This window comes from Lepisma saccharinum, chromosome 1 (assembly GCF_977018435.1).
Source record: "Lepisma saccharinum chromosome 1, izLepSacc3.1, whole genome shotgun sequence".
Classification (NCBI taxonomy): domain Eukaryota; kingdom Metazoa; phylum Arthropoda; class Insecta; order Zygentoma; family Lepismatidae; genus Lepisma; species Lepisma saccharinum.
In genome coordinates, this window is record NC_139229.1 from 61,141,598 (window position 1) to 61,169,285 (window position 27,688).

Below are 27,688 nucleotides of genomic sequence, written 5' to 3' on the forward strand. Positions count from 1 at the left end.
GTTTTTGAGCTGTAGACAGAGTTCCATTAAGACTAGTACGGTCATAATTTGTTAAATGTTTCTCAATTTTTGAGTCAGTCATTATAAAATTTGATTCAATGTTAGCACTACATGATATACAGGGTGCTCGGAAATTCCCCTTACAAACTGCTAGGGCTAGTAGATGGGACTGAGTAGACAATATTTGGAATAGGAACCCATGTAAACGTACCGTTTCCATGCTACAACCGTGACAATGTGTCGGATGTGCCTGTGTTGGTGTGCAACCGGGTAGGCAGTATATGACGTCAGAAGATCACCTGATGACCTAAAGTCTAATCATTTATTACAACCATGTCAAATGAGGTGTTATGTAAGGTACAGAAGTGAATGACATGAGACTCAGTCTATAATACAAACAAATTTATTTGGTAACAATGCCAAGGGAACAAAAAAGAAACTTACTATTCATTGATCAACACCTGTGTCAACAGTGGAACGCAACAATTTGTAGACGTCACGTGCCATCAGGTGATCTTCTGACGTCATGTACAGCCTACCAGCTTGCATACCAACACGCACATCCGAGAAATTGTCCGTTTCCGGACATGGGTTCCTATTCCAAATATTGTCTACTCAGTCCCCTCTACTAGCTCTAGCAGTTTGTAAGGGGAATTTCCGAGCACCCTGTATACTTACGGGTTAGAAGTGATTGGTTCATTTAATTGCAAGAATTCACGCTAGGTGGCTGGTGACTACGGTTTGGTGCAATCTCCACCCTGAATACAAGAATGTCATCGCTAGATGTCTCTCATTATTTTCCAAATTTCAGTTACATAATTTCCTCAGTTACTAAATTTTAATCAATTTATTTGATTGTTAAACTCCATATTTACGATTGTTAATAAGTGTGTTGTAAATCAGTACATTCCTCGTGTTAAATATAGCCTTATTAGCAGATTTCTAATGCTTCTCGTTAACGCTCTGGTTCGCGGCTAAGGGAGATTTCGTTTCGCTTGCAGTGTGAGTTCAAGATTTCATATGAGAAAACACACACTTCAGGAATGTTAGAATTTGCTTAAATCTTTATTGAATAACTATGGATGTGAGGAGATCATGCTATAGTTGAGTTGAGTTGAGTTGGTGTTTTAAGTCCATTTTATGCACAGTAAGGCTAATCAGGACTGGACCTACAGTTTAAAGTGGGATCCGAACCACTTGTGCCTCCACCGGATATTGAACCTGGGACCCCTTGATTACAAGGCAGCGACGCTACCACTGCACCAAACATAAATATAAGATCCTTGACACACTCTGCATGTACATATTTGTAATGTTATGTGTGTGCAACTTCTTACAAAGTTGATGGAACCTGCGGTTTTTGAAAGAGATGAATTGTTGAACGCACGACGCGGGAATGTGAATTCGTGTGGAAAAGCGGGCTGAGCTCGCAACATGGACTAGGAAGGAGATGATTTCGGCAGCTGATCGGTGCAAGAAAAAGGTTTATCTGGATTATATTCCGGAGAGTATGAATATATGGCTACTCTGAATAAGGAATGCAGTTACCAGTGAAAGGATTCTGCTGTTTTTTCCTTTGGAAATGCTTCGTCGTAGAGTGGGAAGTAGTGAAGTTTACCCTTGTCTGAAATGACCTTGAATTGACCCCCACCTCAAGATCGTAAGTAAAAAGCTTTGTTCTTTTAGTGCTCTCGAGAGACCTTTTGTATCAAAATTCAATGGCACTGCTGATTACGATGCCCCGTTCATAGCTAGCTTTGCGTTTGCAGTGTGGAGTGACAAAAAGCCGTGTCTGATCTACTCAGACTTCGTGCACATAACAAAGAGAAGCACAACGCCATATTGAGAAAAGTTGTAACTGTACGGAAACCTTGCAAATTTCAAGTTTAAATCGCTATATTGACATAAGTAATGAAAAGATCGTACGATCACAACATATAAGTGGGTAATAAGTTATATGGTTATTTCAGTAGGTGTCACGTGACGAAAATAAAAAAGGAAAGTTAAATACTTATTATAAGGCATGCAAGAATGGCATTTAAACTTGTTTACCCGGGGCATGCGAATCCAGTTTTTCCGTATTTCTCAGGGAAATATGTTATATATGAAATCCCTCTATTTTTTTTTTAGTTTGTGCATATGAGATGCACGAAATGTTGTGGTGAAGGGATGTAAACAAATAAACTGCTGTAATCAGTTTCTGGGTACCTCTGTTATTAAAAACAAATCCCTTTAAAGGGTCGTGCCAGAAATAGGAGGTTATTCACCTATTGTTTTTGAAACTTTGAGCAGTTCTTGCTTATGACAAAAAGATAAATATTGGCTATGAAAATTCTGTTCGTTAATTGATATCTTGTTATTTTTGAGAACAGAACTGACATAACATGATATTATTTGTACGATTGAATTATTACTTTTTCTGTTGCTTTGAATAAGTTTTACATCTTATAAAATATCAAAGTGGTACGATTTCACCTGAAACCAAGGTCTCTAGTATATTTAGTGTCATACGAGGTTTGGCTAGAAAAAAACCGGATTGATGTTGCTATTGGCAAACAAGGAATGCGCGAAGGTTGAGCAATGCATGATTCTATACTACCATACCCTGCCTACAGAATGACTAATTGCCCTGGGTGCAGGCCTCTCAGTTTCGCTGTGGCACTTGGACAAAGCGGAACGTGCATCTGTGCTCCGTCGGAAAAATGCTGAGTATTCAAATGGAACAGCGTGTCAATATGAAGTTCCTTTACAAACTGGGGAAATCCGCAACAGAAGCGTACGACATGTTAAAATCTGTGTACGGGGATGAGTGTTTATCACGCACACAAGTGTTTGAGTGGTTTAAACGGTTTAAAGAAGGACAGGAAATGATCCAAGACAACCCACGTTCAGGACGACCATGCATGTCGAAAACGGAAACAAACATTCAAAAAGTGAGTGATGTGATTCGAAAAGATCGTTGATTGACCATTAGAGCAGTTGCTGAAATCACAGGAATAGACAAAGAAAGTGTTCGACAAATTTTACACGAGAATTTGAATATGAGTAAAGTGTGTTCAAAACTCGTGCCAAGGAACCTGACATTGGAACAGAAGGAAGCTCGAGTGAACATTTGTACGGACACTTTGTAGAAGTGTCAAGATGTACAGAAGGGTTGGTCGAAAAGTAAGGAAACGTCGACAACATAATACTTGAATTGTAATCTTATCTTTGGCTGGTGTTTTTATAGATCTTGATAGTAAGGATTTTATTTCAGTTATCACACCAGTGGGCCGTCAATCCTGCTTCTAGCGCTGTAAGCGAGACACACAAAGACAGTGAAAGTAGAATGGAAATTAAAGGATAGTATGGGGAAAAGGGGTTTGGCATTAGAGTTGGTTTTCTTTGTGAAGCAGGTGTTTAGCAAGGTGAACACACCGTCAGCTTAACGTCTCACGATGTTGTTTTCTGTCTGCTATTGTTTCTTTGAATTACACGGTTGGTAGATGTGTCCAAGATAGGACCACTCCCTTAAGTTTGATTTCATACCATTTGATGGATTCGACCATTGGAATCCCCTCTCTCATCTCTCCTGCAAGTGGAAAGGGTGACCCCTGCATTTCATCATTGGATGCAGAGACTTAAGATAGAAAATACAGTGGAACCTCGATTTTACATTTCCCGGGAAAACACGCTGATCAAGTACCAAACTTTTTACAGACTTTATGGGAAAAAAATTCTTCTGAGCCTGTTGTACTGGTGGTAATGAAAGTACTATTTCAACATTTGCCTTATGACCTGGAATTGCAAACAAATATTCAGCAATTACCGTAATTTGAAATTGTTCCAGAAGTTTAATCTTGGGTAGTTTTTAGTTCAATAGTTCTCTATACCCCCTGCTTTACATTCAAAATATTGAACAGTATAAATCCCAAGGCAAGAAATTCTGCTCAGGCATTGAACAGTGACATCATCAGAATGTGGCCCCAAAACTTTGTTCATTAATTGCTTCTGTTTTTCCGTTCATCCTCTAGCAGGACAAGCTTTTATTTTCTTTTTGGGCAATGACTGAATCAGAATAAACTTCACCATTGAGTTTGAGAGCGCAGTCCATAGACTTGTAACTTGCATGACTTCTCTTTGTTCAACTAAAACACGTATTTTCCTAATTAATATTATGTAGGACATTTATTTATGATATTTTTCAAATTCCTTCCAGACGCTGGACATAAGGCTAAAATGTAGGACATGTCCAAGTAACCCTGCCTCCCCCCCCCCCCCCTTCTCATTATTGAGATTCCACTGTATTTTGTAACTTCATAATGCACTGAATTACATTGTTGTTCATAGAGTTTAATTTGTTCCTTTCCAGAAAGATCATGTTGAAACATGTTGTAAAAACAATATACTGGCAATTATGGACAGAAAGGCTGGGTTTGAGGATCAGGACATATTTGCAATTCTTATTCAATTTGGAAAGCACTGTATATGTCAGCGAGCAAAGGAGCGTCCCGAGATGGTTGTTGTACACAAGGATTTGTTAAGTATAGCTGCGAGGAAAGAGATAGAGAGAAATGCTGTTGGTAAGTGCGAGAAAATGTTCTTATTTTTTAAGGATGGAACTGATTAATCGGTACTCTGTCGGTATCGGCCGTTATAGGCATATTGGTGTCAATTTATTGGTACCGATAATTTTACCAATCCGATATATCTTTGAATATCAGAAGTTAGTGCAATATTGTGCCATTTTGTTGATTTTTTTATGAATATAAATATAATTTTCATTCTGTACTTTTCTTTTAAAGTAAATGTCTAAATATGCAGCTTTTGCATTGTAAAAACTTGGTTCATCTTGTAACATACATTTATTAAGAACATCAAAATTTTATATTGGATCAGTAGAAAATCGGTATGAGCAGGGCTCGAAAAATCCCGGTCGCCATGGCGACTAAAATTTTCAGCTTGGCGTCTGTGATCTTTTGCTGTATTATGTACGAAATTTTGAAGATTCTTTATTTCCATGGGCAAGGTTCAGCTGCCACCTAACCTGTGTCATGGAGTATGGCCAATATTTAAGCACATGTTGCGTGCGTCTGTTGACAAAATTTTGACCTGCTAGTGTTGCCATTTACGGAGGATATGTCCCAAAATGGCACTTTTTCACCACTGCCAGTCAAAAATCTATCAAATGCTGCACATGATCAATATTGGTCGCAAATGACAGATTGACATGGCATCAGACATCTAATTATGACCCTATGATAATTTCTTGCATATTTTTCTCACTCAAAAATGCATTTCTGAAAAAATTTTAACACTGCCTTTCGGCAGTTATTAATTTATCTAATTTTCTGTGTGGCGTAAACTGATATTTTTTTAGCATTGAGAAATATCTAGTATGCAGAATAACTAGTAGTAGGTTGTTTCCTGGCACCTGATATTCAGAGCTGGTGCCTAGCTCTGAAGATTTTTCGAGCACTGGGTATCAGAAAATTTTATATCAATATTGGCCAAAATTTATTCTGCCATTTTGTTACAATTTTTGTGGATATAAACATATAATCTCCATGCCCTACAATTTGAAAAAGTAAATGTCTAAATATGCAGCTTTTTTTGCATTGCAGTCAACTGGTAACATGAATGTTCAAATATCATGGCCTGTGGTCTCTATTAAGCTGTGGAGACAGTTTCATATTTAAAATGAAATTAAGTTTGTGCATCTAAAATGTTATGTAAATACTTTACAGGATGATTATATCCCAAATTCCATTTTTGTGAAACACTCAAAAGAATAGAATGAAACCTTTACAAATCTGTTGAATATGTTCATTACAATTTAGTTTAGTTTAGTCTACTTTGATATAACCACCGACACTGTTCTCGATGTTTTGTTCTGTTAATTCACGTTTCACAAAAACGGATTGGGACTTTATAATCACCCTGTGATTACTTTCACTAAAAGAGTTTGATCCTGTAAAGAATGTATTTATTTTTATTTATTCTATTATTTTATTTAATATTTTTATTTATTTTTTCCCAGACGCTGTGATGGGAGGCTACTGTCCTTCAAACCCTATTGAATTGCAATATTATTATCAGTGGTGGAGCAAGCAAAGGAGCATGCAGAGTAAACCGCCAAGTCCAGCACCTGCGTTATCTCCTATACATGGAGGAAATGGATTTACAGTGTCGCCAAGTATTGTAAGTACCATGTGCTTATTTCTAGATGTATATTGAAGAACACAAAACTTAAGATCAGCTGATGCCTTTCTGGACTCCAAAAGAGACATGCAAAAAGTATACTTTTCAAGAAATCTGTGCCAAAATTGTGAGGCAGCAATGGATTTGTTTAGTGAATTACAACTATTTTAATATTCCAGTACACTGATCTGAATTTTACAGAAAGTTGAATCATGATCAATTCATAGCATGCTGATTTAAAAACAATGCCAGTTTTTTTTGTTGTTTTTTTTGCAAAAAATTAATTTTAAATTTAATAAAATTTTCTTATTTGCGTTTTATTTTTTTTTTGTGGAAAAAGCTACTAATCATCTGTGTTGCTGTCATTAGGAAAATGAACGTTACAGTTTTCACATGAGCTTTACATATAAAAAGAAGTTTTTTAAAAATTTAAAGAATTTGTTTGATGTTTTAGATATTCAGTAATTGGCCACATGATATAACAAAACAAGTGGAAAAAAACAATCCTAATAAGGGCAGGAAAGAAAGTTCTCCTAATCCTTGTATAATCTCCCCTTTCTAATTGTACATGTATTTTCGTATCTTATCTAGTCTCTTTTCAACATGAAAGAACAATTCATGATCATATTTAATTTTTATGTACCTGGTACTCCTTTTCTATGTCTTGATAAAAATCTTGTTTATCAGGTTGACAAGAACATGAGAGTGCATGGGCACTAGCATTGGTTCAAAGTGGAATCATTTCACAACAGTTTTTGCTTCTTTTTTAAAGCTTTGAGCCTAATTAAAACAATATTGTCTTTACCAAATATCACCTCTTTTTATTTTTTTCCTGCTTTACCTTTGTAGTAAAGAACAGTTGTGTTTCATAGTGGATGAGCATAATTCAAAATCAATAGCAAAATATAGAACAACCCTCTTGGATTATGAGAAATAAATTTTATGTGAGGGGAGGAATAAACTTTTTGAATGAAAAAGAAAGTTGAGCATGCCAACCTCAAGAAGTAGAAGACTCAAGGGTAGAATCAAAAATTTTATTGCATTTCAGATGCCATGGCATATTTCATGGCATTTCTCAAGGATAGAAGTGGTCCTATTTCCATAGCATTTTTCATAGCATAACCCAGTGGTTCCCAAAGTGTGCATCGCAGCACCCTGGGGCACCGTGACGCTTGCAGGAGCGCTACGAATGTTCCAATATTTTCACTGAAATGACACTTGTTAGCCTACACAGGATTTTAGTATTTTTTACTAAATATGTTTATGAATTTCAAATAGGTATATGTTTATTTTTTAACATTGAATAAAATGTTTATGAATTTCAAATAGGTATATGTTTATTTTTTAACTGAAGCCAAACAACCTAATCACGCTAACTGAGCATTGCAAGTGTTAGACTTGTGTGCTGCGGAAGAATCTTGAAACACTAAGGGCACCGTGAAGTGAAAAAGTTTAGGAACACCTAGCATAACCAATGAGAAGTGAGCTGCACGTCACGAGTGCAGATGTAATGTTGGCAGAGTGAGATGGAAACAATGTGTTATTTCACATTTTTAAAGCCATTAACTATTCAACTGAGAGGAATAACATTTCCTACAAAGGTGGTATTGGGTAAATGGTGTTGCTTAAATACATACTTTATAGCATATAGAGTACATGTATGGAAGAATAAATTAATTGTTAACACTGGATACTGGCTCATGCTGTATCCATTTTATGCAGCATATGTTATGTAATGTTCTCTGTACACGTCGCATTGCAGTTGCAAGTGCTAACAACTGAAATGTTACAAGAAATGCTTCCATGTAAAGTATTGTCTGCTATGAAAAATGCTATAAAAAATTTGGAAGCATTTATGGTAACAAAAAATGCTAAGGAAAATGTACTTTTTCATATCGGCGATTCCTTATTTTCATTGTGTAATTTGTGCTTTTTTCAGTTCCCACTTCAACTTATTTTTTTATTAATTGATTTGGTGGTTTTTTCTTCTCATGTGTTGTTATGAAACTGTAATTCTCTGTGAGCATATTAGAGAAATGTGTATAATATCAGGTGATTAATCTCAAAAAGTTCAATGTTCCTTTAACATGTAAGGTAAATACAATTTACTAACTTTCTTCCTAATTCAGTTTAAAAACTCGCATCATTTTCATATCGAATTATTCCAGTAGAATTATTTCAAAACTCTGATATGACTGATCTGGGCTTAGCTAATTCACACTTGTGTAACCAAAATAAATTCTTTTCAGAGTCCTGAAGGTAGCATAAATCCACAGCATGCGAGACCACAATACCTGATGCAACCACATTTAAGCCCTAATGTACAACATAATTTACCCTTAAGCAATGCATCTACACCAGGATATGTTAGTCCTGTAATGCTACCTCACGTTCCATCAAACGATGTAGCTGCAACAGACAAGCTCCAGATAAACGGTGTCTATTTCACGGAAGAACAGAAGAAACAGCTACAAAGAAAAATACAAGCCCAATACCAGCAAAAACAGAACGGCATGGTCTCGCCTGGGCCTATGAACGTGCATTGCGATGAGCTCAGACGCTTGAGAAATAGCCCAGACGGACTTACGTTAACTATTCCTCCACCGTTTATGTCACCAACATTGCAAGCAAGTCCGAACGGTGGAGTCATGCAAAACAAGAACCTTTCGCCGACAATAAACGGGAACCATTATCCTCAGCACATTTCTCCGGGTAGCCCGAGAATAGCAGGCCCAATGTTGCACAGTCCTCAAATTGTGTATGGGAGAAACTCTCCGGAGTTTCCCTATCCTATGCAGTACGTCAGGCAAGGTGAGGGTGAGGTGAATATAAATGTGGCAATCCCAAGGATAAACTTCTCGCCGATACCGCAGGCCCTATCTGTGTCTCCTACCAATGGCCAGCAGGCATTACCAAGGACGTATCAACCAAATGGTTTTCCTCAAAATCCCATTCTGTCGTCAGAGAACTCTCTGCCTGTTGAAGCCTTAGAACAAGCGTGTCTACGTGCAGGTGATCAGACTCCATCTCCACATGTAAGCTCCTTCCTTTTTTAAATTTTTGTCAGCTTAATATATCTAGGATGTTCAGGATAAAGAACCTAAGTCGAAAAATAATTTTACAGCAGACAGGTTTTTTTTTTTTTTTTTTTTTTTTTTTTTTTTTTTTTTTTTTTTGCAACCATTACAGACTTGATATACACGTTGGGTCCACTGTTTAGAATATTTTAACATGTCCAATTCAAAATTATACTTATAATATTTTCTTTTAACTGATTCACTGTGAGTTAGATATCTGCAACAGAAATTTACAATTTGTGACTTATGTGCATTTTCCTGAACACTGTACATATTTATTTTTTCTGTTCTACATCTTCTAATATTTGTAGTTTTTCTGTTAATTCAGTTGTGTTAATTGTTATAAGATATACATCATACTCACATGGTAGACACTGGCTCATTGTATTGTAAATACAGGATGGTGAATAAGTTTGGAGACTTTTTTTTTTTAATATTTCAACAGCATGAAACTGCTCTGTAGATATATAAATCTAAATCACTAACTTTTCAAAAACCTTTATTAGACTAATAATAATAACAACAACAAATAAATAAGAATACAATAAGAGCTCAAAGTTGCTTCCTTTTGCCTCAATATGTGTGTGAAGTCGTCCCTGAAAATTATTGACAGTGGTCTCACACTGTTCGACAGTAATTCCATCCGATGCACGTTGTAAAGCTATTTTGAGTGCATCACTGATTTGTACAGAACACAAGAAGTGTCTCCAAAATTGACCACACAGACTAATCCATGGACTTAAGTCCAGGCAAATTTGAAGACGAAACCCCACTTGTCCCCCAAAACCGTGAAACAGCTCTTCACACATTGCAATTGTTGATCGAGCTGAGTGCACTGGAGTTCAGTCTTGCTGAAGCATGAATCCATCTTCGCTGAAGAGCTCAACTGCCCACAGTTCCAAACTGTCCACAGAGATCAATTTGCTGATGCACGTTGATTTGACATTCTGCTTGATGAACATGAAAAGTGTTTTTCCTGGTGCAAAAATGCCACCCAAAACCACCACAGATGCTGTAAAATGACATTGCAGCAACGGAATTTTTCTGTCCCTCCTTCAGTAATTGGCAGTGGTTTTGACAGTTGTGCAGAGGCTCCATGATGGAAATCTTCTCAGTAAAAATAACTTTTTGAAGACAGTCACCAGCAAACGATGTGCTTTTTCCAACTGTTTTTGTTTGATTTCATCAGTGAGAAAATTAATGTAATCACACTTTCTAGTCTAAAATTAAACGAGGAAATCAAAAACACAGTGAACTCTTGAAAAATGTAAGCAACACTAGAAAAATAGCTCAAAACAAGTCTCTGAAATTTTTCACCACTGTGTAGTTCCATCTTGGTTCATGTTGAACTGTCGCATGACTTTTCTAATGCTAGATTGAATAATATGGTAAGACATGATATCTCCCTGTCTCGCTTCTCTCTCTGTTTTTAACATTTCTAGTTGTTTCCTTAGTGTCATTCTTCTTAGTCATATAACTTGAAAATTACACATGTGAAATTATGTCAAAACATTGAGTCATAGAACTTGTCATTACAAAGAAAAAGTATAGTTTTCATTGGTGCTATATATGTGACTAGATGGATGATCGACAAACATATAATAAATGTTCCAATTCATACATGCACATGCATGATAGATATTGTTACTCTACTCAGATTTTTCACTAGGATTTTCAAGTACAAAATAATATAGTTACAGTGAAGTAACTACAATGTTCTATTATTTCATTTATCAGATTTAAGGGTTTTATGGTAAAAATTTTTAAACAAATATAAGACAGTCATAATTTTTCATTAATATGGTCATGGCCAAAAATGTATTGTGTCTAGCTGTAAAAATTGATTATGCAGGCATTAGTTGAATAATCAAAAGCTCAAATATAATGACTCATTTTGTATTAATTGTATTTTGCAACCCACTTTTGCTTCCAATTTTGCAATATAATAATAGTTATTCTTGAGGGTGGTAGGCTTTTCAACAGCACCTTCAACTATTGTTGAGATGGAGAATTGTGTGGAGCTCTACCTCCACACCCACTAAGTGCCTTCATGGCATGGTGCAATTCACGGGGGGGGATAGCTTTACCTTTTGTATGTACAAATGTGCACATATTATCCTAACTGTTGGCATGTGTCAACTTCCCAGTGTGATTATGTCGATAGAGTAATCAGTATTTTAATTTTTTATCATAGGTATTACCTATTACCCTTAGCATTATTTGTTATTAGTGTGTTGTTCATTATATAAAAAAAAGTATTGTTTTGTTGAACTTAATATATTTTTAAAATGCATATGCTAATATTTTGTAGGATTCACAGAAGGATAATTTTTCATCCAACGATGCAGCGTCAGGAGTTCTACCACTCATAACTGCTCTGGGAATAAAAGACCCGTCTGAAGACATTTCTGTTTCAAAAACAGACCAGGACACTGCAAAAGACATACATGCAACAGAAAGTCAACATTCAGATGAAAGTTCAACTGATTCCATGGCAGATGATCAGTAATAGTCGGGGGGAAAATATGTGATAGTTATATATAACATAGTGCAATGCAATAAGCATTGTGCATTTTTTTTGTTATTCACTAACAGTGTGAAGTTGAGGATAGTAATTTAATTTTGTGTTAGTGCATTTCAGCTTCTATCTATGCAAAAAATTTCAAGGTTTGCTTTTTATCTTGCTAATATGGAAGAATATGTTCTCATTTCACAAACCACTGTACAAGATAGGCCAAAAGCCTTAATTGAATGGCCAGGAACATGTGACAGACAAATCAATTAAAACCTAACAAAACACAACAGCGAGAAGATGCAGGCAGGACAGTGCTCACAGTTTAAATTTATTGGTGCCCTGTCATTTTCTGTACAATATGTCATGTGTCATGAATGTTTTAACAGGATTGTTGCACATTCATATTGATGATTTTTGACCCACCCTGTATTAGTGAAACTACGGGAGCTATTTTTTTTTTAACCTCCGATGTGGCATAAAATCAAAACCACAGTGAATAAAAAAAAATGGTTTATTGACAAAAGTTACGTACATGTATAATCTAATTTTCAACATAATCACCAAGTAGACTCAGACATTTATCGAACTGATGCACCAGCTTTCCAATACCCTCTGCAAAAGAAGGTTCCGCCTGTCTGTTGATCCAGGTCTGCACGATGTCCCCGAAGCTCCTCATTGTTGTGGAAGGGCCATCCTGCCAACCACTTCTTCACCGCCGGGAAAAGGTGGAAGTCACTCGGCACCAGGTATGGGATGCATGGACGGTGATTAAACACTTCTTCAGTGGAATTGTTGAAGAAGGTCTTGAGTTTGACGCAGCAACATGTGGTCAGGTATTGTCATGAAGCAAGACAATGAAGACAGCATGCCTCTTCGTTTGTTCTGGATAACTCTATGTAGTCTGCGGAATGTCTCACAGTATGCAGCCACATTGATTGTGATCCCCGGCTCCATACAGTCAACCAGTAACACACCTTGCACTTGGCGGGAGAGTCGAATGTAGCAGACATCTATGTGCCTGTTGGTCTTGGCAGTGGTGGTGGTAGTGGCAAGGGGGATGCCAATCACGCTGCCTGATGCCCCACTTCCTAGCTCTTCACGGGCCACCTAGCGGTGCCATCGGAAGTTGAAAATTAAATAGCCCTCGTATAATGCAAAGCTTCTTATAGTGACAAACACCTGTATTAAGTAATGCTTAAAATAATAATAATAATAATAATATGGTATAACATGGTGTCAGCCACACCAAACCACAGTAGTAGTCCAAAAGAACAGCTAACCAGCGAAATATAATTTTGCATTTCTTCTTTGTGGTCAGCTATTAATATTGAAAGGATGCTACAGGGGTCATCCAATCCAGAAAATAAGTTCCGTTTGCCAATGAAAAAAAAATATGTAGTAGAACAAAAACCTTTATTGCACCTTGGACTAATTTTCAATATAGTTGCCACTACTGACCAGACTTATCATAACGAGACACCACGTTTTGTATACCCATAGAGTAGAAGGACGTGCCTGTGATAACAATTTCATGAAACAGCGACCAGGAAATGCGTGGAAAATGCACTAAAAGTGTCCACAGGGTGTATCGTCTGTTCTCTGTAATCTTCTCTTGCATGGACTAAGTCGTCAGCAACCGCGTTCCTGTGTCACATGGTGACACTTTCACCACATTCAAATATCTGATCACAGACCACACTTCACACACAGCAGGCATCTCGATTTTCTGGAACATTATCGCAACCCACTGTGAAGCACCTACTATCTTTCCTCCAACTGATGTCTGTGACTTGCCAATGGGTTAAAAAAGTCAGTGTGCATGCTCACCCTCATGATCACAGCACTGCTGCAGCACAAAATGGAAAGGGAACTTACTTCCTGGATGTACTTTATATCTTCAGATATGAAGATAGGAATTTTTTGCTCAGCCATTTGCAGCCGGAAACAAATAGGAAACTCAAAGAAGCATAAACTATCCTCTGTATTATCAGTCAGGCAATGTGATTTCATTGCATCTATTAACTTTTTCATCCAGTTTCATTGTCAATGAAATAGTTTCTTCGTGCTGCCTACTGACTGGGTAATATGCATGAATGGCACTGGGAATTTTGTGTTGATTTTCTTCACAAGTGTGAAATATTATCATTTGATTCAAAGTGAACTTTTTGGTGGTCTTTTTGAAGATTTATATTATTACTTTTTGATATAACATATTTCACTGCATAATGGTCGCACCCTATTTTTACAGTCCAAAAGTTTAAAATCTTTCATCACGCAATCATCGCATCGACGCGTCAGGTATCAAATCTGAATATTAAATTTTGTAAGTCAATACTTTGCAACACTGTAGTAAATTTTCTCTATTTCCACTATAATGCACAAATCAATAACAACTAATGTTTTAACTTTTTTCATACTGGGAAAAGTGTTTGCCGCCACGTGTGTGATTTGAACTACTTAATTCACAAGTATGTCATGCATCCTAATCTTGCAGAAAGACAGTTTACCTTGTATTAAATTATTTTTTTAAGTACTGGTAATACCAGCACATAGCTTCACGTAATGGTCCCACCCCATTTTTTTACAGAAGAAATTTGGCAAAAAATCTGTGACGATTATGCCATGAAATACGGTAGTTTAGGGGCAGTGGTCCATCACTATTAACTACTCCATTTTAGGTCAGAAGGTTTATCCTGATCCGTTGGCACCACTAAGTTGTTTATTGTCTGCATTGTGTTGCAAACATATGCTTGGTGCGAACAAGGTGACTGTTGTAAGAATCCTTCCAAAGGGGAAGCAAATATATCTCCGAGTTGTTCAAACCCTTAGAGCAAATTCTTTTCTGATCGACTCACCATCCTAAATGCCTTTCTCGTCCCCTCCACTATGAATGTGGCAACCAAGTTTTCATTCATGTGATATCCACAAATAGTACAAAAAATAAAATGACAATGTAAATTAATAAAAGAAAAGAAAATTTCAGATAACAGAAAAACATGTAGCAACTTGTAAACAATTATTGCTAAGATCTCTTAAATATAAATGTAAATATATAGAAAAAGTCATTTATTATCTTGATTAGTATTTTTATAGTATATATATTAACTTATGAGTGATACAAGTACAGGGAGGTTATTTCAGTAGTTTACCGTGAGAGCGTCGGCTGCTCGACGGCCCCTTCATGCAACAGGTCCCGGCAAATTGCATTACAGGAAGTCCGTAACAGAAACCACTTGTTTTGTAATGTTTCCACTTTTCACAATTACAGTTACAATTACAATTGAAATAAACACGTACGTTGTCACAAGGATGCTGGAAAAGGTCCTCCCAAATACAAATATTTCTGGCACCTTATTTCTGACATTCCAGTGAATTGACAATATAGAGAGTCTCCAATTTTGTTAATTTTCAGTACACTAACTAATTTTGGCCATCTAATCACGAATCTGTTGTAAAAAACCGGGGGTCATGTCTGGAAATTTGAAAAAAAGTCAATTGAATTTTTTATATATATGCGTAGTTTTACAAACGAAATGTTATAACTATGCTTGCCTAACCTAACTGTACCTAACCTAACCTTCCGTGAATGGTTTGTGGGCCAATGATCACTTTCAATAAGGAATTCCTAGTTTTGTAGCACGTAACCGACGAACAATGTTTCACGGAACATGCAATTTTTCCTGAAATCAGCGGAGTATATGCATAGTTTTACGAACGAAATATTATAACTATGCTTGCCTAACCTAACTAAACCTAACCTAACCTTACCTGAAATGGTTATCCGTGATAGATTTGTAAGCCAATGATCATTTTCAATAATCAATTCCTAGTTTTGTAGCACGTAACCGCCAAACAATGTTTCATCTCTACGGAACATGCCACATGGAGAATTATCGTGGTAAATAACAACATTATTTAACAACTTCTATACGTAAATGTACAATTTTAACATGCGACCCCCCACATCGTAACTCCAGATACGTCACCAGGAGAGTATAAGAACTAGGAAGTGAATTACAGACTTTCTCTATATTGTCAATTCTTGCCATAACAACTATAAAAGTAGTTGTATGCTACTCTATTTAAATCACATTACATTAAGGAAAATAAAAATATATTATCCTCATTTTCCAAGACACTAATTTAGTAAACTTGTTGTTCTTATTGACATAATTTTGTTTCTATTAATGTGCCTTATAATATCAAGTATTTTGCACTAACTTGTATAACTTCAAATGCATGTATGCTTCCTTTCACATATATGGATGTAATTTACCTGTAGAACTCTTAATGTTTAATCTTTATTTTTTGGATACACAGCATAGTACAGTAATGTTGCTGTAGTCTTCTCACTTTTGTAAATATTAAAATTTTGGGGTTACAGTAGTGAATAAGTTCTGTCCTTTTATTGTTATCTAGCGTAAAGATAATTTGATGAATATGAGGAAATATAAATACATAATGACAGCAAGGATAGGAAAATTGTCAATTTTGCATTGAAGATAAACATACTTTAATTCATATGTTTTAGTCTTCATGAGCGTGTGTAGCCTAAGTGCATTCAGTATATAGAGAGATTGTGTGTTCTTACTGTTCAGAAAATTGAGGTGTAACATATTGGGGGAAGAGAGAATGAGAATGCTATCCCAAATCATTGTTATTAACTTTTTGAAATGTTTGTTAATGTTGGAAACTGTTTACAAGATTTTATTTCTCATATCTCTTTTTATTTCATAAAATAAAAAATGATAGGATTTTTAGATAGGCCTAATGTTGTATTGTTCATAGAATTTATTAACTTCCCATTTAGACTATTTGATATGTATATTTCGTATTTCTTATTCACTTCATAATTTTTGCAGAGCCTAAGAAAAAATGTCATGCTTATTTAAACTAAATGTATGTTAAAATTAGAAATTTTAACCAGTGCTGATAAGTACTGATGTATAATTTACTGGTACCAATAACCAATATTCTACTGATCTGATATAAAATTGCAAATGTTCCTTGAATGGTTTATCATCCACTAATTAATCCTTTAAACTTTATGAAAAAACATCATGTTTAGACATTTGGTATTTGTGTCCCATTCATAATAAATGTAATGATTAGGGACCTAGATGATTTTTCCTTGTCGCAAAATTGTTATTAGTTTTTCTGCTCATTGTGGTTATTTTACTTACAATTTTTGCATTACTTTAAATTAGCTGCACATGCCATTGAAATGTACTATCATGGGCCATAAATACATTCTGTGACATATTATTTCTTCATGGTGGTTGCGGTAAACGCGGTTTAAAATTACTTACGTGAAATTTAAAAGATTTCGTAATTCCGCGTTGCACAATTTAATGGTTCAATCCTATTAATTTCGAAGATCCACTGTCTTCATTCACAAAAGGGTACGGCGCTTCAAACGCCGTACCCTTTTGTGAATGAAGACAGTGGATCTTCGAAATTAATAGGATTGAACCATTAAATTGTGCAACGCGGAATTACGAAATCTTTTAAATTTCACGTAAGTAATATTATTTCTTGTCACTGACAAACTCAGCAGAAGAAAATGTGATCAACTCCAGACAAAAGATACTCTACATATCTAATTTATTTGCCTTTACATTTTATAATTGCCTTTGGGCAGCTTGGGTGAGTGTCGTACCACTGCACAAAAGTTATATTATCTTCTTATGCCTTAAGCTCATACACCAGAAAATTTACAAATTTCACAATTTTGTGTGCTGAATATGTAAAAAATCTGGTGAAAATTGCAAGAAAATAAAAATCACACAAGACTCAATTTGGCAACTCGGTATGGATGAAAAATATGTTTGGCATTTTATCCCTTATAAGCACTTATAGACAATTATTAATGATTTATTGGGAAAATCAAGATTCCTAACCATGATATGAATGTAATAATAAATAAATAATTATATAATTTAGGTTCAAGAGATATTACAATGTACCTCAATAATTCATGCGCTCTTCGATACTTTATTTTCAGAGGATTTAGTTTTGTACATAATAAATGTTTGCATGTGAGGTATTTTGTATTATCCAAGAAATGTTTAGTCAGATCTTTTGCTATATGATGAATTTTATATCCTGTTGTACTTAAAGGCTGTTACTCTTGAATCAGTATCATGTTTAATTTCTCTTCTGTACATATGTTGTCCTTTCATAAGTATTGCATAAATAGTAACAAGAACAAACACAAACTATTCCTGCCCAGTTTTACTGAGTGTTGTGAGATTTTACTTTTTATCCTGAGGATGAGGTGAGATGTCCCCAAAATAGCCCTTTTCCGCTTTTTATTTTCAAAATGTTTTGTTTCTGTTTTGACTTAAGGCAGGGGCGACTATGTACTTTTCGGAACAAGTACAGTTTTCATATTTGAGGTATGCTAGCATATTTGTTGAGGGGTGAATCTTAGTTAAATATAAATAGTTGTATTATGTAATTTAGCATGGAATGATAAATTAAAACTTGTAATGTGAAAAAAAATTTAAAATATTAGAATTTCAGACTACACTAGAGCATAGATTATCCGAAAACAATTCGGGACTGGGGATGTTTGCATAACCGATCATTAACCGGCATTTCCAACTCCATATTCCCAAGCTAAGCTTGATCCACGCACCATTCTTCAACTGGTCTATTTCAGTTTATTGGAAACATGGAGAACAACGTGTTTACGTTTAGTCGCCATTGCGAACGATATAACAACTACAGCACGATTTGTCACAAGCGAAGGCTCAGACACCACTGACGACGCGGGGTTGGTCATGTATGCGGGTTGGCAGGGAGGGGGAAAGCACCACAGCACTAGTGGAACTACATTTGAATTTGCTGACTGGAACACTTTCGGTTAACTGATGTTTCGGTTGATTGGTATTCGGATAATCGATGCTCTCCTGTAATTGTAAAATAGAAGTTAATGTGACAGCTGACACTTTTTCAAAATGTGCAGAGGTTTACCTGGTCTAATTTTGTTCTCAATTCATGTGACAATAACTGTTCTGATTTTGTGATAATACGTTCATTAATATTGCAATTATTGCTTGGATCAGTATCTATAGGATTATTTTCATGCAAAATGGAGAGGATTAACAATACAATAAAACTTGACAAGAGTATTTTGGTATGATATAAAACAGCAAAAAATTTGCAATGGACTTCAATGATATATAATTTGCTCTCTTTTATAACATATCTGGTCAGATGATTGTTTTGTTCTCATGTGTAAAAATTGTTACTAAAACACAATGTCCATGAATTATCCTTCATATTCGTAAGAAAAATTATGGAATTGTGTAAGTAGATTGCATTATAGAAATATCAGATTAATCTACAGTGTCTTTGATAAACCATTGTACTCATATCAGATGTCAACTGAGATGGTTACATTCCCAGAAAAAGTTAATAATTAGCCAGTAAGATTGAAAATTTCCTAAATTATATAAACATACCATTATTATCAGAAAGAATATCATCAAAAAGAAAAAAAAGGGTAAAAATTGTGCTGCGTTTTTCCAAAAAATCTTTATTTACCAGTAAAATGGAGAAATCCATGCATATTCGAAATATTACTAATGGTATACAGTGGAAACTCCATTTTATTTTTTCAGGGGACCAAAGTGGGAAAAAAATGCAAGAAAATATAAAATCCAGGGTAAATTTTATGACAAATTGGGAACATAAAGATTGAAAAGATTTAATGTCAGAAAATTTAAAATAGGGCTGCCATCGTAATCATCTTAAATTCCATGATGTTTGTTTTGTTTAAATTGTCTTTATGAAGCAAGAAACCAACTATTTTAACTGTAATGCTCAATGACTGAAAGTAACTATATTGACAGAGAGAATATTTCTTTCAAATTATATTTTTGAAACTTTGTTGTACAAAAAAGTATGCATATTTTTATGAAATATTTGACAAACTATATGTTGTTGCATGTGTGAGGTTTATTGGTGTTAAACAGTTGACATATATATATATATATATATTTAACCTCGTTAACTCCATAATGGGGACAATATGTTGTGATAATTTTGTATCTAGTTTCTTCTATGCCATAATATACGCAATAGATTTATATTAATGTAAATTATTTTTACACCTTCAATTTATTTATTCCTATTCAAGGACAATTGGAGTTCAAGTTATAATCACAAAACTATTTATTGATCTAAAAAAAACGTGCAGAGTTGATTTTATGTTTTTTTAATTTTTGTTTTTCTGCAACTTTTGACATCTTGACAATGAGGATTAAGTGGTATATCCACCTTCCATTTTTTTTTATTATAAAAGCCCAGTGTATGATTATTGTGGTGCTCTGTTTCAGTTTCAAACTTTTACCCTCTGATCTAACATCAGAACATCAAAGTATCTGAAAGTTAAAGTATACAAGACAATGATAAAGCCTGTAATTTTGTATAGATGTGAATGTGGTTCCTTACACTAAGAAAAGGAACATAATTGAAAATGATCAATTAATAGCACTTCTTAAAAACATTTTTTCAGATAAGGGAGTACTTCATTTCAGTATAGGTCCCAAGTTTGATACCTGGTGGAGGCATATAGTGGTATAGATCCCACTCTAAACTGTAGGTCCAGTCCCAGTTAGCCTATCTGTGCATAAAGTGAACTTAAAACAGAACTCTGACTTCATTTAAGTATAATAAAAATGTTAAGGAGAAAGTTACAGAGTACTGTATAATCTATATTCATCCCTTATATTAGAAAAATTAAATCAAGAAGACTTTGCCACAGGATATGTAGCACACGTGGTGGATTGATTGATTTAGTTTACTTCGAATTTCTGCCATTTTTTTTCTAATCACAAAGATGATGATGAGCGATGATATGATGAAATTTATGGAAGGGACGCTTATGCCAAACCTGGGACCGTAGTGTGTACATGTTGGAGGATGGATAGAAAATTTATAAAGTGCTCGTGGGGAACCCTGAAGGTAATTGATAAAGATGGTCAAGAATGGGTTGATCCTGCCCAGGTTAAGGACAGGATGAAGAGGTATGTTGCCAAAGCTATAATCTTTGAGCTTACAAAAGAGAGGGAGTTAGTTCCTGCAGTCCGGCAGAATTAAAACTTGAGAGAAATGGCTGCTCTGTGAGTGATGCAACTGAGCTCGAATTGGCTAGAGGGGGGAGACTTCCCTCCGTAACGGGCCAACGGAAACACTAATGTTCGGGCATGCGAAATGTTACCAACTGTTGAAAGGACTCACCTGCAGTGACTGGTGAAGCAAGCAAAGTGGCAGTGCATAGAGCCTCGGTGTTTTCAAATTACGGATTAAAGGTAAAGAATAAACTGTTTATCCACTTATTGTGTAAGATAGAAACTTATAATTTTCTTAGCATGTCCTCTTAATACAGTGATATTTCCGTTACACAATGTAATTATTTTTCAAATCTGCCATCTCCCATTGTCAGCTGATTACCCATGATTTGCGGGAGTGTCAAGCGTTCGCTGTAGGTTGGAACTCCTGCAGCCATTTGTCTCAAGTTAATTCTGCAGGACTGTAGTACTGTAGTTCTTCAAATCCAAGATGCCATCAAACAAAAGGTGCACCTTAATTAGTTTCAGATTTTGAAGGGAAAAAAATCAATTTAAGGTGCACAGTGTACATAATACCGGTACTTCGAACCAGGGGTGCCCAGGTGCATCATGAGATTTTTTTTTTTTTTGGTGGGGGGACAACATTTTATAGTTTAGCTACCAGTTCTACATATCTCCATACAAAAATGGGGGTTATCGTTTCGTTGAATGACTTGTTATTGATTTTTAGTTATGGTTATTATGTACAGTTTTCTTTATTTTTTCTTTAGTCTCTTAATCAGGGTGGCGACAGACCTGGAAAACCGGGAAATGTCAGGGAATTTGAGGTGTCAAAAAATTCAGGGAATTTTGTCTTAATTGACTTTTTTTAAGATATTGTTATGGAACTGCACAGGAACAGGAAATCTTGTTGCTAAGTTTCAGCCTCAACTTTTAGGTCCCTTTTATGCACAACACAACCACGGCGCCAGAAACAAGTGATGGCAGGAGGAGAGAGAGAGAGAGAGAGAGAGAAAGAAAGAAAGAGAGAAATTTCCTGAAGGGCAGAAAAATGTGTTAAGCCTCTACATATTAGGTGGAAAATGCATTGAATTATCATTTTTTCTTGTCCATATGGGAGTAGTAAGTGGACAGAACTGTGAACAGATGGAGGGGATGGGAGTGGGTGACACCGTCTGATAGTTGTCGGACGTCGTAGTAAGGCATTTTGTTGGACAAACTGAAGGAGCATGGAAACAAATAGGCTCCATTGATACATACGATATTTATCGATTAAATTAGTCACACACAGGAGATGTACTATGTAGATTTTCAGCGAAAAAAAAAAAAGTAGCACTTGCAGAGACGATTTCACACAGGTAAAACAGCACCAGCAAAAATGCAGGGGAAGCCAGGCTGGCTCGGTAGCTCAGTGGTAGAGCAATGGCATGGATTGCCAGAGACCCAGGTTCGAGTCCTGGTCAAGCCTGCATTTTTCGCTGAAAATCTACATGATATTTATCGAATATCGCCACCCGACAAAGTATCTCACTACAACATGGGACAGAAATTGCATGCATGGCAGTCTTATGGAATTGATTTTTGTTGAATGTCTTCGGACTGCAACGTCCAAGAAAAATCACATGCATAAACAAGAGCTTTAAACTGCAAATATGCTGCTGGAATTTTATTACTCTTCTGGCTCACTTCACCCTATTCAATATAGCAGTGCTTACAAAGGTTTTTTTCATCATCCTGACGTATTACTGGTTTCGCACAAGTTAACATACGTTTACATTGACATTGCACTATCATTAGATATCAAGGAGAATCCAATGGCAAGTGCATGCTCCCAACCTCAAATTTTCTGCAATACTAGATAGCTGTGGTAGCTCAGTCGTTAGGACGTATGACTACCATGCGAGACACTCGGGTTAGATCCATGGGATGGGAGAACTGGGATTTTTTCACCTGTTCAAGCGGCTTCGGTGCCCACCCAGCATCGTATAAAGTGGGTACCTGGAGGAAACTGGGAGGGTAAAGGTGGCCAGAGACGTGGTGCTGATCACATCACCCCCACCTTCGGCCATGATCAAGAAAGTGTGGGGCCTTACACCCCCCTATACATCTTCACAGTGTGGTGCAGAGCACAGGAGTGCACTTTACCTTCTTTTTTCTTTTTTTTTTAATAGTATTCGCTACTGTCTGTCCTGTCTGTTTATACTCGTGAGAGATTGTCATTAATCTCTCACTGAGTGAAGTTAATGTACAATATTATGAAATAAAATACTAATAATAAATACGTAAATATTTCAATATCATATTTAGTCGAATTATTCAATCATAAAAGCATATCACTTTCTTCAAGAATTGACTTTTCTCTGCCAACCCTGATAAATTTTCACTTTTCATCTGATTTATATGAGGGGTGCCCACAAAGTAATTTCCAATTAGTATGCCACCCTGTTAATTTCAACTGCAATGAAAGGTTTCGAATGCCATGCACCTTTCGATTGTTGGCATCTCTACCAGTCACCTGTGGTAAACAATATCTGGTGTTTTCTTTGTGGTAGTTGCAAGTCAGCTCAGAACGTCCGACATGTGGACTTCAGTTTTAGTGTTGGTTGATTTCAGGCATGATTTGTTTTGCTTGTATGTGTTCCTGTGCTAATAATTCTCTCAGTTTTCGATGTCTAATGCTTATGAAAAGCTTGGAAAATTATTTTTTAAAAAAATGAAATCAAATTATCAACATTTAAACAAAAATCAATTACTGTGTGTTTATCCAAACTACCGTGCGTTCATTTCGATCTGCAGCCAAGAGATCGGGAGAAGCGTGCCGGGCGGCGCTCACGGAGATGCCGACATTTGCGGCCTGTAATGCCCGCTTATTTTTATGGACTAATGCAGACATTTATATAAATATTGCAAAACGAGCACTAACCTGTGTTATAACACGCAAACGTTCTTCTGTAATTCATCACACAAATAAATACGCTTTAGAAACGATGTTAAGAGCCACAGATAATAAAACATTTTAATCATAGTTTTGACCAGTAACGTCCTGCTTAAGTTTATATCCTTGAAAAAGTTTTGTATCGATGGGGATCGTTTGGAGGTTTCGAATGTGCAACACTGTATCAAGATTACGCTGCAGACGAAACCGTCAAAAGTCAATGGTTTTCGTGAGCTTCCTTGCAATCCGAAATCTCCGAGCTCGAGTTTTTGTTCCTTCACGACTAGATTAAGACAGAGCTGTGAATATAGTGGCGAGCAGATGTATACCAAGAGCGTGTTAATTTCGTACTGTGCGCAAGAGTGTTATTCTTGGTTACTTGTCGTTACTTGTGTTATTGCAGTGTGTGTGTGTGTTGTGTCAGTGAGACGATTGGAATGCCAGCTCAAGTTTCACTTTAGAACAAATAATTTTTATGTATGACACTTACGTGAAAACAGACTCGTGTCGGGAAGTGTGTAGGCAATTTGTACATAAATTCCCAAGCGTTTCACCTCCACATAGAGATACGGTTAGACATCTTGTCCTTAAATTACGATAAACTGGATCGTTAAATTTTAAAACACCTAAGCAAAAACGAGTGATTCTAACCGAAGCAAAACTCGATGAAATTGGTGCAGCGTTAGAATGTTCTTCAAACAAACCTCTACGCCGCGTTTCACAGGAGATGGGCGTGTCAAAATCATCAGCACATACAGCCACTAAGGTACAAAAATTAAAACCGTACTCTTATAACAAAGGTTAGTGCTCGTTTTGCAATATTTATATAAATGTCTGCATATGTCCATAAAAATAAGCGGGCATTACAGGCCGCAAATGTCGGCATCTCCGTCAGCGCCGCCCGCCACGCTTCTCCCGATCTCTCGGCCGAAGATCAAAATGAACGCACGGTATATTTGTGTGTGTGTGTGTGTGTGTTGGGGGGGGGATTTTGATGAACAACTTTGGGGAGGGCACCGCTGCTTAGAACAATGTCATAGCATTACAATTGCATAGTTACATGGACGTCCGGAGGATTTTTTCCAGGTAGGGGCAAGCAAGGTAATTTTTTTCCAGGAGGGGCAAAGGACACACATTTTCCTCCAAAATAGTGATGTCCTCTCAAAAAACACTATTTCAGTCTGAAATTATAATGTTTCTTCAACGAATTTATAATAACATAAATTACTGTGATTGAAATGAAGCTGTGTGAAATATATAATTTTTAGGTACACATTCGTTTTCCAAGGGGGGCGTGGCCCCATTGCCATTACCATTAGCATATGTCAATAGCATATTGAGCAGAGCATGTGGATGTTAACAAGAATTTTTCGGGGTGGGGAAGAAGACACATTTTATCCCATAATAGCATTGTCCCTTCAGTTTGAAATTATCATGTTCCTACAATGTCCATTTCATAATTAACATTAATTACTGTGACTGAAACGACATTAGCCTATGGATTGGCATTAATTTTTCAGATAGGATTGACCCCCTTTGCTTCCCTTCCAGACGTCCATGGATCAGATTTAACTCTATTGCCATGTTCTGCAATGTGCTAATGGAAGAGGAACTTTATATAACCTGAGCAAGGGTAATTATCCTTGACCCGAGCTTGTAAAGCTACCAAATGTGCTATGGACCTGAGTTGAGACACACACTCGCCAGCAGCTACAAACTGTGCTATGGACATGAGTTCAGACACGCACTCGCCAGCAAGCAGCATGGTTCAAGCTGCTACACAGGTATGCACTTGAGTTGCACAATGCCCAAATGAAGGCAGTGTAGATATGACAACAAATGTAAGTGTCAAAATTTTCATTCAGTCTATAATCCACAATATGATGATAATGAATTGAAATAAAGACATTAATAAGCAGAGGGCAATGCCTGTTTCGCATCAACATAATTTCATTCCTTAAAACAACATTGGATGTTTACTAGGGGTGTACAGGATCTCGAAAAGTCGGGACCGGGATCGGGAAAAAAATTTCCCGTCCCGATCCCGACTTCAGGAAATGACTTTTCGGGATCCCGAGGAGTCTGTAAATGGAGGTTATTCATGTCATGTTGAAACCAAATGCCACACAAATATTGTCGCCTTTTCCGAAGACACTGCCTTTACACCATTGAATTCAATGTTATTCTTTTCAAAACCGGAAGTGCAGTCCCCGCCAGCGCCAAGGAAGCACAGAAATGTAAACATCCGGTGAATAGCGCCCATACCGAATGGTCATTTTAAAAAGTTATTAATTCTCGACGTTTTCTGCATTGCAAGTGTCTGGAACTTATCGGAAAGTGTTTGTTTTTATTCCAGAAACGAAAAAACAATCACTTAAGTTGAAAATGACGTGTAGAATTTGAGATTTTCAGAGCTTTCCCATCCCGAAAATTTCCGGACTTTCTCGGGAAATGGCGATTCTTTACCGTCCCGAATGTCGGTATTAAAAAAAATTCCCGTTCCGACCAAAAAGAATCTGTCCCGCACACCCCTGCCGTTTACGCAATGATATATATATATATACAGCAGGGACGTAGCTAGGTTGATCAGTTCGGGGGGGCCAAATCTGAAATTTGTTCCTATGTAAATATTTCCAGACAGTAAAGGTAAATAACTCTGTGTGTGTAATGTACACACATATATATAATATTATATTACATTATAATATTGCTACATATATAGTGCATTGGTATATTAAACTACTAAGAAGTGTATATAATATACGTATATGTGAATACTGGAGGTCAAATAAAAATTAGAGTTCAACAATTTTCAGGAAGCAAATCAATTTATGTAATTACTATTAAACTATTACTTTACAGTTTTCCTTAATGTATTTTACTTTCTACTTGTCTCAATGACAACCTCTTCTTTTTTATCGAAACTATATCCCCTGTGGAAGTGCTAAACTGATAAATTATTCTGTGTAGGATCTTTCCTATTCATTCTGGAGGATACCGGGATTTTTTTTTCACCTGTTCGAGCGGCTCCGGTGCCCACCCAGCGTCGTACGTATAAAGTGGGTACATGGAGGAAACTGTGGCAGGTAAACGAGGTAAGAGACGTGGTGCTGATTGATCACATCACCTCCACCTTCGGCCGTGATCAAGAAAGTGTGGAGCCCTAACTACACACCCCTATACGCTTTCATGGCATAGCGAAAAGCACAGGGGAGCACATTACTTTACTTTTTTCATTATTTGGTATCCAGTACGTCATCATTAACAAATCATATTACATACACGCACACACACACATATACACAGTTTTTTTTGGGGTAACAATTATAACTTGTTACTTATGAGAAACGCTTATATTGAAAGCGAAGCGAACAAGAAAAATATTACTAATTTCATACCTTTCATTCTTTCAAACAGGCAATAACAAATACTTTCAAGAGTCATCATGTAAGTAAACTGCTACATTTTCTTCGTCCTCTTGCATCTGCCCCTCCTCCCTCCCCAAGCCCTCCTACCTCCTCACTAAAGTTATTGCTTGCTCGAAGGCAGCGAGGTCATTGGACTGTTCTGGTACTTGGCACCCTGGATAGAAGCAGAATATAGCAGAATGAATCGAAAAGAAAGGTTTACTGGGGAAGGGAAAATTTAACCGTATTTGCGTATTGCCTTACAGAAACGGTGCACTGAAACAGCAGGGGTACAATAACTCAACCCAGGGATAAGTCTTCCCTACCATTTGAATGCCATTTCCTTCCCTTAATCCCTTAAAGCAAGAAAGACCGCTCCCTGCAATTTGTCAGGTTCGACACAAAGGGGTCTAGTCATACAGTGACGACCACAGATTAGAAATAGGTCTCGCAGGAACATTTTATGACGGGCAGTTCAGAGAGTATTTGGGACG

At 36.5% G+C, this 27,688-nt stretch overlaps 1 protein-coding gene and 1 non-coding gene across 2 annotated transcripts in view; both read left to right on the forward strand.

Moving 5' to 3' along the window:
- LOC145995401 (uncharacterized) overlaps window positions 1-17,078 on the forward strand; it is a 56,519-nt gene extending 39,441 nt beyond the window's left edge. Inside the window, exons 12-15 of the mRNA XM_083131991.1 lie at window positions 4,352-4,562; window positions 6,020-6,180; window positions 8,430-9,215; window positions 11,569-17,078. Coding sequence (XP_082988117.1) covers window positions 4,352-4,562; window positions 6,020-6,180; window positions 8,430-9,215; window positions 11,569-11,766 — 1,356 coding nt within the window. The 3' untranslated portion in view covers window positions 11,767-17,078. The remainder of the gene's footprint in view (window positions 1-4,351; window positions 4,563-6,019; window positions 6,181-8,429; window positions 9,216-11,568) is intronic.
- A 5,171-nt stretch (window positions 17,079-22,249) lies between these two features.
- On the forward strand, window positions 22,250-22,320 carry TRNAS-GGA (transfer RNA serine (anticodon GGA)). Its single transcript has one exon. It is a non-coding gene; the product is annotated as a tRNA-Ser (tRNA).
- Window positions 22,321-27,688: the final 5,368 nt, after the last annotated feature.